Here is a 16,546-nt window from a genome sequence, read left to right on the forward strand (position 1 = left end):
GTTGCATGATCTTTGTGGTGTTGCCTTGACATGAGAAAGGAAGTGGTAAAGCTTCCTGTGCACGGATGAGGCTACACTGAACATAGAACAATGCATGCTGGTAAACACAATGGCTTTACTCAGGAGTTCAAATTCAGCATCATTTGACATTTCATTTATTGGATTAAAACACTAAAATCATCATTTTAATATTCATTTTTCAAAACATAGAGGCAAATCTCTTGCAAAAAAAAACAATTACTTGTGTTTATCAATCGCCACCATGTTTTTCAGTGTTGACAGAATGAGACTGGTGGGGCACTGCAGGCTTTGGACCAACAAGACAAACGGACATGGGCAACAGATGTCCCCACACAGAGAAAGACAAGAAGGATAAGAAAAGTAAAGCAAAAGACAAAACAGACAACACAACAGGACACGATGGAGAGAAACACACAAAAAGCTTTAAAAACACATTACACTGAACACATTAAATGATCCACATGAAGAAGTCCAGGTGATTTGATTTAGCCTTAAAGACAAAGATGACAGAGGGGAGGGACACAAATACACAGAATCAGGAAAAAGGTATGAGTTTGACTGGTTGATGACAAACAAGACAGAATGTATGCAATGGCAATAAACACACACACATTTTAACAGTTTTATGGTGTTTTAACTGCACATTCATGCACCACTTGTAAACCTTCCTTCATTCTCACCTTTGTATCCATTTCCAAGGGCAGCGTTCACTCTGTCATATTTGCCAGCTTGCTCTCCTGTGAAACATCAACCCAGTTTAGTGTTACAAATGTGTTCAGGAGGAAACCACAGAGGTTTGGAAGCCAGGTTAAACCTTGCAAAAAGGGGTTTGGACTTTTACTGAAGGACTTAGCCCACTCACCATACAGGCCTCATACCACTGAGTGGAAAATAATCCATAATCCATGCAGTTGTACTTAAGCAATTTAAGTTAAAGTACATGTTCAGGGCATGTGAAAAGAACAATACATAGTATAGAGTTTTTTTTGTTTTTTTTAAATAGCTACAGCTCGTTTGTTTTACCCAGGAAAAAATGTGTTTGTTTGAAAGCACAGTAATATTTTATATGTTGCAATGTTACTGCTAATGTAGACACATGCAACACCGCAGAATAATTAGAAATGAAAGCTATTTTGCAGCACAGCACAATGTGCAGTGCACTCGGTGCTGCCGCTGTAATATTATGCAAGAGGACATGACTAATAAGGTCAGCAGAAACAGCAAAGTGAGTGAGGAAGTCTGGGGGTTTCTTGCTTACCCAAAGCATCTTGAGTTGCTCCTAGCTGTGCACCGTAAGCTTATAAAAAAAAAAGAAAAGAAGCTGCATTTATAAAACAGATATAATGTACAAAATATATCATGTTATGATTTTTGGACTTCAGGACTAGCTTGAAGAATGTGCGCAGCTAAAGGTTATACTCAAAATCTCAATTATGCAAGACATACTGATGCTAAAAATATTATTACGGTCAGACTTATGCAGCCACTTCTGTAAACTGCAATGTGATGGTGTGACAAAAGACACGCAGCAGAGGTAATGTGCACTGTGTTAAAGAATGTTAGTGTGTTTCTTTGAGTAAGAGACTGAAAAGCCACCTGTATGCTGAGGTCCATAACCTGCACCAGCTCCTGCAACAACACAAAATATGTAGATATTTGGATTTCAATAGGGCTAACAATGCTGAGTCATAACAGACAGAAACATTGTACACACACACAGCGGAGCCTCACAGAATAGTCTTATCTCAGATAACAAGACATATGGTAAGGGACTTATTTGCTTATAATTTGCAGTCTAATTCATTAGCATTGTTATCTCTTTTATCTTTTATCTGACTGAGGGTTCCAATCTCAGTGAGACTGATCATCATCTCGCTGCTTTAGAAAAAACACATAAACTGTAACATTTCCATGATGCAGTTTCTCACACTTCGCAGCTCACTCAGTCATTCTCACCATATTTGCTGGCAGTTTTGGCACCTTCAGCAGCGAGGTTGAGCTGCTGAGCAGGATATGGGTAGCCACCATCACCTGAGGGGGTGACAAATACGTTAAACAAATACCTAGAACTGTTAGTAACCATGATGTTTTGTTAAACTAACAGGATGCGTGAATGTGGTGTAACACAATGAGAATGTTGTTTGTATTGTGCTGTTGGGAGTTTATTCCTTGTAAATAATGGGAGGGCCTAGGTGTTGATTTTAGGGATGCACCGATTACAATACTTATACAATACTGCAGCATATAAGAGGTTTACACTGTTCATTTTAAAGATCTATTACAATACAGTTAATGTATATCTGTGTATTTGTTTGTTAGGTTTCAATTACAAAGTTAGGAAAGCGATAGCAGATCGGTAGTTAGTATCAGCTGATACCAAGGCCCAGGTTTCGGTATCAGGACTGAAAAAGTATGATTCATCACTAGTTTATTTATATTTACAGCATTTTGATGCCCTTAAAACTGCGCCTGAAGACTATATAAATCAACTGACAGGACAAAATGTAAGCTTAATAGTCATATAAACCATACATGCCGAAGTGTCCTGATAAACAAAAATAACAAATGAGTTGGAAACAAGAAAGAGGAGCCCATTATTTATGTATATTACAACACCTTTGGGTGTATTGTTCTGTTTACACTATGGCCCCTTACTGCAGGGCAAAAAGAGGAAGTGTCTTTAAATCATCACATGTTTATTCAAGTTTCAGTTTAACTCACAGTGGTGCTAGAATTAGATCAACTGGTATTGAAGCTGTAGTTAGAAGTAAGTAGTACTGTTACCTTAAAGGAATATTCAACATTTTGGGAAAAATGCTTGTTTATATTGTGCAGAGCGCTGATGAGAAGCTCAAAACCACTCTCCACAAAGTCTGTGTGGTAATAATGTAGCTGGAGCCAGCGGTCAATTAGGTTAGCAAAACAGGAGAAACTGAGGGAAGAAGCCAACCAGCCCAGCTAAAGTTTACAAAATCCACCTATAAATTATCCTAAAGAACATTAATTAATGTTTTATAGCATTAGTTTAAACCATACAAAATCTTATAAAATCCAAAATTACATAAATATGGACGGCTACAATGACATTGATCTTCTAGAGATCAAACTCTCAAGGAAGGGAATAAATATATCTCCCAAAATGTCAAACCATTCCATTAAAATGTGTGTTCAAAGTAGTATGACAGTAGTCACACTGTTGACCCAAACTATGCGAAGCTGTTCAGAAATTAGAATTTTCAATACTCATGCTAGAAAATGAAATGTTTGATAACCTACAGTGATGCATACTACAATACAAGTGTGCTTTTGTTTTATATTAGTTGAAAACACATGCAGTTCTCACCCTCCAGTCCAGCAGGAATCACTGGAGCATTACCATAAGGAACCTGAGCAGCTCCTCCTCCTGCAAAGACAAAAAATAAACTTAAATGAGATGGGCAAACTTATTCATGTCTCATCTGTCTTTTCACCCTTTCACCTCCACATGCTCTGAACTAGTTCAAGTCTGACTCATGCATGGAAAGCCACATCCACAGAGGCCTGACTAATAGTGTGACAGAGAGATGAGGCCATGTCCGCACTGCTCACCGTATTTGCCACCAGTTGCGTCGAGTCCTGCACCAAGTCCTCCTGAAAGTAGACAAGAGGGGCCTCAGTGACTGACATCACAGAACAAATTCTCAAAATGTGTTCAATGTGGTAGACAAATATTTTTATGCTGCATTTGTGTTGTGATTTGAACCATTTTGCTGTTCATTAGCTAATCAACACCCAAGCTACTATGAAAGCAAATCTAAATAATTAAAGCTCATGGAGCTTTACATGCTGGGAAGTGGGTTTTTTTCCTATTATTTTTACTTGTGTGAACTGGATTTGGCAGTCTTGGTGTAGTCATTTACACCTATCCCTCTGTTGCTTGTATTTTATTTGATCTTATTCTTGTTTTTATCAGCTGTTTTTTTCTCTGAAAATTACTTTGTAACCTTGTTGTGAAAAGTGCCACATAATTAACATTTATTATGTTATTATTATAGTATTTCCATGTGTTTATTTGTAACAGTGTAAGGCATACAGAGGAACATTCAATGTAATCTCTGATGCTTTTCCATCCTTAAACATCTTACCGTAGGCCCCCTGGACTTGTCCAGCATAGCCTCCTGTGTTCAGGGCTGGAAAGATCAGAAAAAAACAACTTGCAGGTGAGACACTGTTCATCCATAAACTGATTCACATCTTTATATAAAACCGTGTGAAAAGCATCTACATGAGCTGGACGTCAGAAACCACCAGATTGAACTGGTCAGCTTCTATAAATAAGAGACAATAGCTACACCCAGTGGATAAAACACAACACTGGACATGTGTGTTTCCTTGAAGGCCTCTTATTTTCCAGCTTTTAAAGCATCTATAGGTTAGTGCCATCACCTGTTATGGGTTTGAGCAGGTTATAACTCTGCAAATTGTTACCTTCACGCTTCCCTGCTTTGTTCTCAGCAACATCAGCTAACTCTGAAGGGTAACCAAGCCCTGAAACATAGTTCTAATTAGCATTGTAATTATGTCTGTGAGTTAATGACTCTTTAAGGCCTTAACCTCCCGTCTTTTTTCTTTAAAGGACACTCACCAGCTCCGTGACCATCGCTGTAACCATTCCCATAACCTGTTGAGAGAAAGAGCTGTATGTTAAAGGGTACATTTTATGCTCATTTTCAGGTTCATACCTGTATTTTGTGTTTTCTAATGTAAAAAATATATTTTTAATATTATCTGTGTCAATATACCTGTATTCACCCTCTGTCTGAAACCCTCTCCCTAAAAAAGTCCACTCTAGTCTAAAAAAGAAAAATATGCAAACCTTTGTAAAGGTAGCTCTCAAGTTGTGGACATACTCAGATAGGGGGTGGTACATTCTAAAGAGCCTCCATGTGAGATAGGAAGGGGAGCCAAATCTCAATGGTTTGTTCAATCACATGTTTTCTGATCCAGGCAGCCTTAAAAAACTGACTTGGTTGTCTGGCTTTCAGTTTGTAGGTCAGTAGGAACTCCAGATCATGATATAACCCATTGAATACATTTAAATGTAATATTTAAATTTTACAAAAGCTAATCATTCCAAGTGTGTTTGGCTTTTCTGACTTTACTTAGAACCAAAAGCAAAGTTAATCTTCAAGAGGGTCTTCTGCATGCATGTGAAATACCTGTAGAATCTCAAAGAAAGGACAAAGAAAGTCACTAAGGCCTGTTTTAACTGAATCTCATCACTCCTGTGAGTGAAGGCTTTGATGCAGACACCATCTGACAGAATGAGGAGTGATCCTCTGTCACTGCAAGAAGATGATTCATATTTCAAGGATAAAATTTCGTTTTTTATATTGAAATTTTCTTCTACTTTGCCTTCTGTAACCTGCAGTGTGCACGGTTTGACTGATAGAATTTGAATTTCTCCTCCACTTACCGTAGCCATTGGCTCCCATGGCACCCAGGTATCCTGTCAGTCCCTCACCATAGCCTGTGATAACACACAAAACAAATTCTATGTGACACACAGTCTCACTACTTCTGCATTTGTTCAAAAGACATCAATATTTAACTTGAGCAGAATATGAATCATGAAAATATTTTGATGCTCTGACTTCCATGCATACAGAACAAAAGGAAAAGGCATCCACAGGGGTACAATCTGGATTTGACTGAAACAGTTTGTGAGTAATCCTTTGTTGTTGTTGTTGTTGTTGTTGTCTTTTGTTGTTGTCTACTTTTTTTAAAGCCTGATCAATTATTCACCAGTAAAGGAATGGATGACACTGAAGCTTCTCCTGTGACCTTCAAATAAAGGAGAGGATGAATTCAGGAACATTTGATTTTTCCTGCTCAAGCAAATGATCAGTTTGCTAGGCAAAGTAGGAGCATCAGCTGGTTTCTGCTTCGTGACATGCGATCTGCAGTGTCCTCAGCTACATTAAGATTATGAACATTATAATGGATAAAAATTCAGATTCTCTTAAGTCTGTGTTTTCTAGTCAGACCAATGTTGTCAGACAAACTCCTTCATTTGCATAATGTCATTAGGTTTATGGGGGAGGCCCTTAAGAATCAATAGAGTACAAACTGAGATTGAAAAGGCCCCAGAGAGGAGAAAGATATTTGAATAATTCTACAGCCTCACCAGGTGACATCCCTGCAGCACCATGGGGATATCCACCCTGTCCAAGAGCAGCGGCAGCTGAGATTTATTTTAGAGAGAGAGAGAGAGAGAGAGAGAGAGAGAGAGAGAGTTAGGTGTTAAGACCAAAGGAAAAAATGAAAGCATAAACCCTAAACTAATACAAATAAAATAAAATAAATGAAGATGTACCTCCAAGTTTTCCAGCTGCTCCACCCAGGTATGCTCCCTGTCCCAAACCTGAAGTGCATTGAATTATTTTACCACAGGTAGTGTAAATCTACATTTCCATCTGCTGGCAATAACTGTTTCCTGTGTTATGTGTCAGTGAAAAAAATGACCTGCTCCGTAGCCTCCAGTGCCCAGGTTTGCTCCCAGATAGTTTCCTGCTCCACCAAGATAACCTGTGGAAGAAGTCAACAGACGGTCAGGTATTGATTGCTCAGGACAGCTTATGGCTGAAAGTCAGGTTTAAATTTAAAATCACTTTTAAACACATGATCAAACCGGGACAAAATACTCCACCTCATTCACTCGTTTCCATATACAGAAGATACAGAGGCTGCTGTTAATGGGGTGTCAGACATGTGCGGCTGACAGTGGAACAAAAAACTAAATACACTCACAATAGATTTCGACATCTTTGCCAGGATTGTATGGTTTTTACACCCTCTTTACAAGACACTTTCCTGGACTGATTCCCAAAAACCACAACACCAGATGCTGAATCTTCTTTCAGCATCTTTTTATAACATCTCTTTATAACTTCTACTTCCTTCATTTCTCCTTGTTACATTTTTTTCTTCGCCACTTTATATCTCCCTCTTCCCGTTTTCAGCTTCCCGTAAAGCACTTTGAAACTTCTCTTCCCAAAAATGATATATAAATAAAGTTTGCTTGCTTTAAATAACAGCATATTACAATCTGAAGCACACTGAATGGATCATTAGTTAACCAGAAAAGCACACAATGTGACACAGAGATACTGTTGGAGGTGCTTTCAGCTACAGCATTGGGACCACTTTCTAGAAAACAGCTGTACCTGATGTGGTATTTTAAAACATATTTGTGAGGTATACATGTCTCTCATTAATTTGAACATACAAACAGAGATGACAAAAACATATGCAACACCACTTCTAGCACTCAAAGCCCCTCAGTTGACAGTTGATTTAGTATAATCAGAAACCACACCCATGGAGTTGCCAAGAAGCATTCAAATTTTACAACAGAAAAAGAAAATGTTCCTCCTCCTGCTTGTGAGACTCAACTACACAATCTATGGTCAGTTAACAGCTTCTGTATTAATTCTTAGTTGGTTTGTTAGTTTAGGTTTTCTGAGAGTCTAGCAGGTTATTGTGTGACTATTGTGTGTTTTAAAAGGGTTAGTTCAGATTCACCAGAGTTACACAATAACTCTACACAAACAAGCTAACTGATCAAGGTAGCGGCAGACCAGCAACTTCTATGTTCAAAGGAGATTGGTGGTTCGAAGAGATAACTGCTTCAGCTGCTGCCACGTCAATTTAAACAGGGCTGTCTGATGGCATGAAATTGGTAAAAAAAAATATTCTAAATATAACTTACAGTTTTTTTCCTTAGGTAGCCAAAATATTTTTGGAGCTGCACCCTACCATAACAATAAACTATGTCTCCAAACTGGGGGTTTGCTGACCATAGTACACTACAAATAAGTACCTCATACAACCCAACTTCAAAACATTCTAACCATCCCATGAGCACCTGGACTGTGACCCTAAAAACACAACAACTATCATACTCTCTCTCTACTAATTACCAAGTCCTAAAGATAACAACAATAATTAGTGACTGGCTCAAACCCAGTTTTCAGTTAGGCGTCACTGATCACAGCTTACAAATTCTTTCCAGTACAGACAAAGATGATCTATACATTGTTGCTTGAAGCTTTATGTTGTAGGCATGTGAGTTGTTTGCCAGGTGTGCGCAAATATGCACCAAAGTTAAAGATACAGTGGGATGTGGGATGTGGGATGGGAACAATATGTGGTTTGCTGGAAGATATGTGTAGATCAGGTGTGGACTTATTTACTTTATATGGAAGCAGAAAAAAGCAGATAACTGATCAAAGATCTTTATGGGCCATCATGAGATGTGGTATTTTAACACTTACTGCTGATACTGCTGCAGGTAGCAGTTCCTTTTCATTCATTTAAAAGTTTTCCACTTAAATTTGTTATTTGAAAGAATACAGAGGTAGTCTATAATGTAACTTTTCTGCTCTTTTGTTTTTTTCCATGTAATACAGGAAGAGACACATTTTGTGAAAAAGCGGTGGCTTGAAATCCAATATGGGATCAACCAGATGTTTGTCATGACAGAAATAAATCCTGAACTAAACTCTAATCATTGCCTTAAACACCCCTAACTAAACACTTGACTCCTTTTTCTTTTTTCCTCCATTAGTCAGATAAGAAGTCCAACTGTGTTTACTTTGGTTTTCTCTTACAAAACACAAATCTGAGTAAACACTTATGTAATCTTCCCAAAGGCACTTTGGCAGACTTTCAAAAGACAACAAGCACCTGAGAAAATGAAATTCAAACAAAGGTGGGAAAATATAAAAGCAAATGAAAATGAACTCCATTTCATTTGTATAGAAAGTAGAATTTAAGGGAAACTTTATAGTGTAGAACTTTAGAATTCACAGAGAGACATTGTTGTGGTGAATAAAGACAAAGCTTTGCTCTTACTTGTTCCCTGGGTATTCCTCCCAGTCTGTCCTGGGATACTGAGAGCTTTTGGCACTTTGACATCACGTTCAGCTTGGGAAAGGTGTTTTGTTTTCTGACCATCAGCAGTAAAGCCTTTAACTTCCTGCCCTTCAACTGAGGCGATTCCTACACTTTGTGTTCCAGTTGTAACTGGGATCACTGGTCCATAGCTACCCCCTCCTTGTGCTTGAAAACCAGGACCCTGGCTTTCCACAGCAACAGTCCCACGGATTCTAGAGCCACTTTTCTCTTTAGCAACAAGGTCTTTGACACCTTGTCCGTCTGCTGCAGCAGATAAATAGTCTCCGGTTCCTTGACTTTGAGACAGGGAGAAAATATTGCTTCTGCCATCGTGAGTTTGTGAAAGAGGCCGTTGATGGGTTCTCTCTCCTTGTGCCTGTGGATTAGCCTGGGGCAGCAAACCTTGAGTCCTCTGTGTTTCTGAACCCAAAAGCTCATGGTGATTGACTCTTAACGCTTCAGACAAATCACGAGTGGAGCCACAGTTTGGAGTTCGCCGGTTATGTTGGATAGATGAATCATAGTCTCTTGCACTCTGAACCTGAGAGGAAGCATAACCTAGACTTCTGATGTTGTCGTTATTATGAGGCAGTTGCTGTCTTAAACCTCCAGCAGCCAGCGAGGCTCCATGGCTTGCTGAGTCCCTTCTTTCTAAGAGTGTAGGATCATAACTTTCTCCTCCTTGGACTTGAGTAACCAGACCAAGACCTTTACTCAGGTTATCATGGGCTGTCCTAGGTCCAAGATGTGATGCCTTAACTAGTGGATTAAGGCTTTTGATCTCTCTTCCATGTGGCAGGGCAGAAGGTCTAAAGCCAGTTTCTGTCTGTATTTCAGTAGCAGTAAGTATATTACCCTTCCTCATGTTCGGCATTTCAGGTCCAAAAGTTCTGTCTCCATTTAAGAGACCAAGTGCTCTGCTCTTTTCTCTCTTCAGATCTGATACATGTTGGCCCAGATTGGCCAACTGAGGTCCACCCAAATCTGCTGCAGACAAACCTGGCAAGAAATGCATTCACGAGAAGGGTGTCACGATTTCTCCAAATCTATGATTCAATTTGACATAGACAAAGGTGACAATTTGTTTGATTTACATGGTATCAAGTGTTACTTAACCACCATATTTTTGGGGACTATACCAAAATAATATACTGGAAACCAGACTAGATGGCAGAAGAGTACTTTAGAACAATAGCTTGAGTTTCACCACCTGCAAAAAGTCACCAATCCCTGTGAAATCTCTGTTTATGCAGAGCCTCCAAACTATCAACAATTCTTTCTTTAATAACACAGGGGAGGCAAAGTGTTGCTACATTCAGTGAACCAAAGGAATATCAAGACATTTGTGTCTCGAGAAGTTCATCTACATGCTACCTGTAAGCTATGTGATGTTGTTATTTAAGTGTTGTTGTTTTTTTTGTGGTGGGAATAAAGATGGAAAAGAAAAAATGTGAGAATCGCCAATCCTGTATTAGTTTCAAAGGTCAAAATCAAAAGCTTATTTTATATAAATTTTCCATTTAGAATAAAAAATCGTGACACCCCTAATTCAAGATGTCTTGGTAGTTCAGAGACAACAGTGTTTCTTTGAGGAGCAACAGCACACTGTAGTGGCCAATGGCTACAAATGTACCGTTCTATATTTCAGCTGATGTGTGTATCAGAGCATTCAATGCAATATAACACATCATCCATAGAGTAATCAGTACTCAAATGGAGGTCATTCAAGACCAAATGGAGAAAAGACAAAATCTATTATGGCCTGAAATGTGTCCAGTTTCAAAGGACAGAATCATCACCATAATTAGGAACTGAGACAACAAAAAGACGACACACAACTGAAGCCACACTTTGGAAGGACACCCAGAGTGCTTCTCATTAAGTCAGAGCAATGACATCAACACATGGCAACAAAATGTTGCCACAATAAATTGTAAAATGCCATAAAACACACAGGTGTTGCAGCACAAGACAAAGAAACCACCTGACTCAGATAGCATCAGTGTGTGACAAAGACAACTAACAAACAAAGCTTATTAAAACACTGACGGGGCACGAAAGCAGAAACCTACAGTACACAGCAAAAGTTTTAAAAGTGAAAAAATATTTGCAGTTATACTTCAGATATTTACATCCTATGAGCCAATTACACTGAATCAGAAACAGAACTGTGACGAAAATAAGGGAATGTACCGAAGTGGCAACCTGATATTCCAAATAAATCAAATAAGCAAGCACAATTCTAGCTAAGATTCTGCAAAAAAACGTACAAAAGCTTAAGGGGGCAAAATACAGCTTTCATAATTATTACCATAATCATATTATCTTCGCCAACGCAAGTCATGCTTTTAGTTTGGTTTGTTTGTTTGTTTGTTTATCAGTAAGATTATGGAAAAACTACTGAATATCATAAAACTTGGTGGACTGGTGTAGCATGGGTCAAAGAGCTGATCTGAATCACAGGGCACACACAAATTTTTTTTTCTTTTTTTAACATTTCAAGATAGGGCAATTGGCCTTGGTGGAGGTTTGTGATCTCCATGTGCCCTTCTAGTTTTAATCACGTTGTTAGCGATATTCCAGCAGCCCCTTCGCCACAGGATTAAGTACTCCACAGACATCCACTCTCATGAACTGTCATACTTTAAACTGTGGTACTAAGAGTTAGGGAACTCATGCAGCATGCAACACAGATGAAAATAACACACTGAAAAATAAAGAATCAAACATCAGCCCTGTGCATACAAAATAAAACAGAGGAGCTGATGATAATAGTACAGAGGATAGATGTGACTTCATGCAAACAAAAGCGAACATGAACTCAACGTCAGTGAGTCACAATTCACAGAGGTTACAGACAGATACAACACGGAACAAAGACGGACGCAGACTGACAAACACAAACACCACAAGTTGATGTGGTGACAGTTTTACCAGGTTTCTGTTGCTTAGCCTTCTGTCCAGTGGGATACCCAAGTCCAATTCCTGATGATAGCAGATAGGGGAACTCTGAATGATTTTACTCAACATGCTAACTGACAGAGAAACCCAGGCAAACACTATGAATAGACAAGTCTACAGTCTTTAGATGAGCATGTCTGCAACGGTGGATAAAAGGCCCTAAGTTCAGTGGAACGGAACAAACGCTTGTAATAAAAAAAGATGATTTCCAATGAAAAGTAATGCACTGCAATTCATAGGTACATAAGTTTCTGCAGCAAAACAAAAAATCAAACCCTGGGAGACATGTGTTTGTGTCCCAATCTTGGAATTTATGCTGAAAAGTATTGTTTTTTAAGCCTAACTTTGTTCTTTTTTTCTAACCTGAACAAAGTGTTTTTAGTGCTTGACCATAACCATTTTACAGCATGACCGTTTTTAAAACAGTGATCATGACATAAAACCCCACATTCCGAACGCTATCATACGAATTACACTAAGAAAGATTTTATAAAAAATCATATGCTCCCCTTAATGAGAATGTTGTTTTGCAAGACTACTGAGCTATCTTTGAAGTAGAGCTGCAACTAACCAAATAATCTTCCAAATTTCAATTAACCATTCCGCCTATAAATGTCAGAAAATAGTGGAGTTTGTCCATCCCAGTTTCCCAAAGTCCCTTAAAGATGCCCTTAAATGTCTTATTTTGTCAGTTCAAAACCCAAAGAAAAGCAAGAAATTTCTGTATTTGAGAGACTGGAAAAAGCTTTTTTTGCTATTTTAGCATGATAAATTACACAAACAATTCATTAGTTGGTGATTGTTTTTCTGTCGATTCACTAAGTCAACTTATTGATGCAGCTCTACTTTTACTACGAGTATCAGCAATCTGATTATCAAATTCACTTCTGTGCAATCTGATAAACCTGATTTTATCCATAACTGACAGCATAAGTGTTTGTTTGAAACAGATGAGACAGTACAGAACAACCCTCCAGCATACAAATCTGAGCTGACTGGAGAAGTAATTGACTCTGAGGTAAGACCTGATTCATCACTTACCTGGTCGGGCTCCAGGATGGCCCATGCCGGCTAAAGCCCCATATCCTGGCAAAAAAAAAAAAGCCAACTTCAGAGGACTTGGAGCAAATCTGTAACTTTGACAAGCACTCTGATTACATCACTAGTGCCCTGGGTTTTTCTCTGTTTTACGAGAACAGACAGATCATTTATTTGCTGAGATGCAATCTTCCCATTATATCATATTCACAGGCAATGACAGAGTGCCACTTAGCTGAGATTTATCAAACAAACAAGCAATTGTATACACTCTCATTTGGCCAAACAACATAAGAAAACCAGGGAAATATATAATTACTTACCAGGCACAGTGCCAAGGCCAGCACCATAAACTGGAAAGAAACAAAACAAAGGAGTTATTGTTACAAAAATGTCTAAAGATTAATCTGTTTACATAAGATTTGTCTCTGTTGTTGCCTTCTACATTTATCAGACTGCTTCAGTGTGATGCCAGTAAAAATTACAATATACTCTTTTGTATAAAAGGTGATAAAAAAGACAAAAATAAGAAGACAAACATGATTATATTTAATTCCCTTATAAAGGAGAAATGGCATTTGTTATATGTCTCTCACTCATTGCCCAAGCATCTATCATATACCTACAATGCAATTAATATACTAAATTTTGTATAGATTAGCATTATCAACACAGGAGGAGCATTTCTCTTTCTGTGTCAGAGCAGCCATTTTATGCTGTGTTATATGGATGTAAAAAGGCTGTATTTCATATTGATACAAATTTAAAGCCAGTCTTACCGCGTTTTCCTCCCTGGCCCAAACCCAGTCCCAGTCCGTTTGTAAGTCCAGTCCCCAATCCCATTCCTGTTCCCAAAGCCGCACCTCCAACCACAAGTAAGATTATACATTACAAAAATGTTTAAAACAAGAGGCTAGTCAGTAAACTAGGGAAGAAAATATAAAACGCATGTAGGCTGTGAGAGTTTGATAAGTGAATATATTCATGTACCATAAGCTCCCTGGGCTCCATATCCTCCTTGCTTCAGACCTGCTTTACTTCCTAATCCAAGAGCTCTGTAACCTCCTGTGAAAACAATCAAAAGCACGCATTTCAGAATGTTTTCTAACACCAGAGTCTGCCAATTTACACTTCAGACCTGACAACATAATTATATAAAGATTTGTTCTTAATACAACTTACCAACTCCAAGCTGAGCCCCTGGATAACGACCAACTAAGATTTTTTTTTTTAAAAGAAAGAAAAGATTCAAACATTATTCATTTGTAGTGATATAAGACAATGCTGTGTGCATAAAGTTAAACATACTTCCAGTCTTCATTGCTTTGTTGCCATATCGGCTCCCCAATGCCCCAAGAGCACCTGCAACTGAGAAAAAGAAGGAAAAGAAACAATGATTTTATTACACTATTTAATGTTTGTCAGCAGTCCTGCATACACAGTAAGTATGATAAACATTACAACAAATATTACATGTGGACATGTACTCATCTGTTCTTTTGACATATCTGTAAAACGTGGTTAAACGTAACTGAGTATATTTACTCAATTACTGTACTTAGGTAACATTTCGAGGTACTTTTACTTTACTTGAGTACTTAACTACTCCACTACATCTCAGAAGCAATTTACTCCATTGTCTTAATCTGAAAACTGGAGTTACTTTACAGATTACTGGTAATAATTTTAAAACGAAAACATGTGCTCATTTTATAACTCTGACTTATAAATTACACTATCCAACAGTTTATAAAGAATTTAAAATGTGCTGCGCCTGCAACTGCTGCAACATCGAAATGCTGCTTAAGCGTAAAAGCATCCATAATAATAGGCTACTGAAACAACATGATATAAGTAATAATATAGAGCTTCTATTCTGCAAAGTAAGTATTTTGACTTTTGATATTTTTCCTGAAGTAAGTTTTGAATTTATGACTTTTACTTGGAATAATTGTGCAATGTGGTATTAGTACTTTTACTTAAGTAAAGTATCTCAATACTTATTCCATCACTGCTAATTACACATAATTAGTACTTTTATCATTAGTGAACATTTGGTGTAAATTAATGTTTGCGGTTAATGAATGCTAAGAAAAGCACTGACCTCCAGGTTTTACTCCAATGCCAACACCTGAGGAAGAACAAAACACAGTTCACAGAAAAGAAAATGGGGGGAAAAGGACAGATACTTGAGCGAATTTCACATTTTTCCCCCTTCTTCATGTTTCTCCAGGAGTTTTTAATTTCAATAGATTTTGCTCTGTGTCTACAAACTAAAGGAAAGGCGGATAATCAAAGTTAAAGTCAGTTAGCAACGTCAGTTAGCAACGTCAGTTAGCGCTAGCTAAAAGGATAAGTAACGGTTGTCTTGCTAATGTTCAAGCTAGCTTAATTAACCCAAAACAGACCTCAGACTCGGTTTACCCTTCAATAGTCATAAATTACATGAAGATCACTGTTCAAAGTTGTTTCTAAGTAATTAAAACACACTAAGATGTCTGATGAAGTTAAAAACGTAAAGAAAAAGGTAAAACTGTGACTTACCTCTGGCTGGCAGCACTCTCCCCCAGGATACACTCTGAGGTTTAACTCCTGAAAAAAAAAGAAAATTATTATCATAAAAACACATATTTATTCAATTTCATATTAAAATGTTATGCAGTGGCTTATGCAGCGTACAATAAACCAAAACACTGTTTTGCTAAAATAATAATAATACATCATACATAATAATATAAGTATAATGTACATAAAAACATTTAAAAATGCCAAACTATACAACACACAATATACAGATATAGATAAATATATATAGTGTTAAATTGTGCTTTTACTCTACTACTTTCTTCTTCTTTTTTATTATTTAGTTAAATTGTAGGCTTTATTTAGATTTTTTGATACAAAATATACATTTATATCATTATAGATTAAAAGCAGTAAGTAATTCAAGGTAGCTCCACCTTTACCTGCAGCAACATTAAAGTGATTTTCCATTAACTGGGCCACTCTGAATAATGAGTACTTTTATCTTTGCTACTTTATGAAGCCTGAATTTTGATGCAAATACTTCTGTCATTTTATGCAAGTAAGATTTTGAATGCAGGACTTTTACTTAACAGAGGATTTACACGGTAGTACTTACTGAGAGAGAAAATATCTGAATTAATATAAATAAATAAATAAATAAATGATAATAATGCATAGGCTATAATGACAGATGCACAATGCAGTGTAAACAAACAATGAAACATGAAAGAATTATTTCTAAACACTGACATAAATAGGTTTTTTCAATTTTTTTGTTGTTTTTCAGTTTTATAATTATTTGTCTTAAGTGATGTTACAGTGGTTTTATTTCTATTTTTCATAGATTCCCATTGGCTTGATAGTTTTCAACAGACAAGATGTTGCTGGCAGCAGTATCAATGATTTTTTTTTTTTTTTATAACTTCACCTCTTTAAATCATTTAAGTACTTTGAGAGAAATAAAGATGACATTAGAGTATTATAAATACCACCACAGTGTCTCATGAAAACTGCAGCCTGGCCTGGCAACTAACAGGTGAGGAGAGAGAAACAGATATCCAAA

The 16,546-nt window shown here is 37.4% G+C and overlaps 1 protein-coding gene across 2 annotated transcripts; it reads right to left on the reverse strand.

Moving 5' to 3' along the window:
• Window positions 1-97: 97 nt before the first annotated feature.
• On the reverse strand, window positions 98-15,508 carry LOC131982681 (filaggrin-2). Of its 2 annotated transcripts, XM_059347230.1 has the most exons (24): window positions 15,062-15,508; window positions 14,266-14,325; window positions 14,140-14,172; window positions 13,948-14,022; window positions 13,737-13,820; window positions 13,281-13,310; window positions 12,961-13,005; window positions 11,893-11,943; window positions 8,917-9,957; window positions 6,526-6,588; window positions 6,377-6,424; window positions 6,188-6,244; window positions 5,806-5,844; window positions 5,477-5,530; window positions 4,646-4,681; window positions 4,489-4,548; window positions 4,146-4,190; window positions 3,610-3,651; window positions 3,365-3,424; window positions 1,978-2,052; window positions 1,618-1,650; window positions 1,280-1,318; window positions 702-758; window positions 98-511 (listed from the first exon to the last, which is right to left on the reverse strand). In XM_059347230.1, the coding sequence occupies exons 2-24, from the start codon at window positions 14,276-14,278 to the stop codon at window positions 507-509; spliced, it is 2,085 nt and encodes a 694-aa protein (XP_059203213.1). In that variant the 5' UTR covers window positions 14,279-14,325; window positions 15,062-15,508; the 3' UTR covers window positions 98-506. The 2 variants fall into 2 exon arrangements, with proteins under 2 accessions (XP_059203213.1, XP_059203214.1); XM_059347231.1 differs by lacking the exon at window positions 5,806-5,844.
• Between the last annotated feature and the right edge of the window lie 1,038 nt (window positions 15,509-16,546).

This window comes from Centropristis striata, chromosome 13, assembly GCF_030273125.1.
Source record: "Centropristis striata isolate RG_2023a ecotype Rhode Island chromosome 13, C.striata_1.0, whole genome shotgun sequence".
NCBI lineage: Eukaryota > Metazoa > Chordata > Actinopteri > Perciformes > Serranidae > Centropristis > Centropristis striata.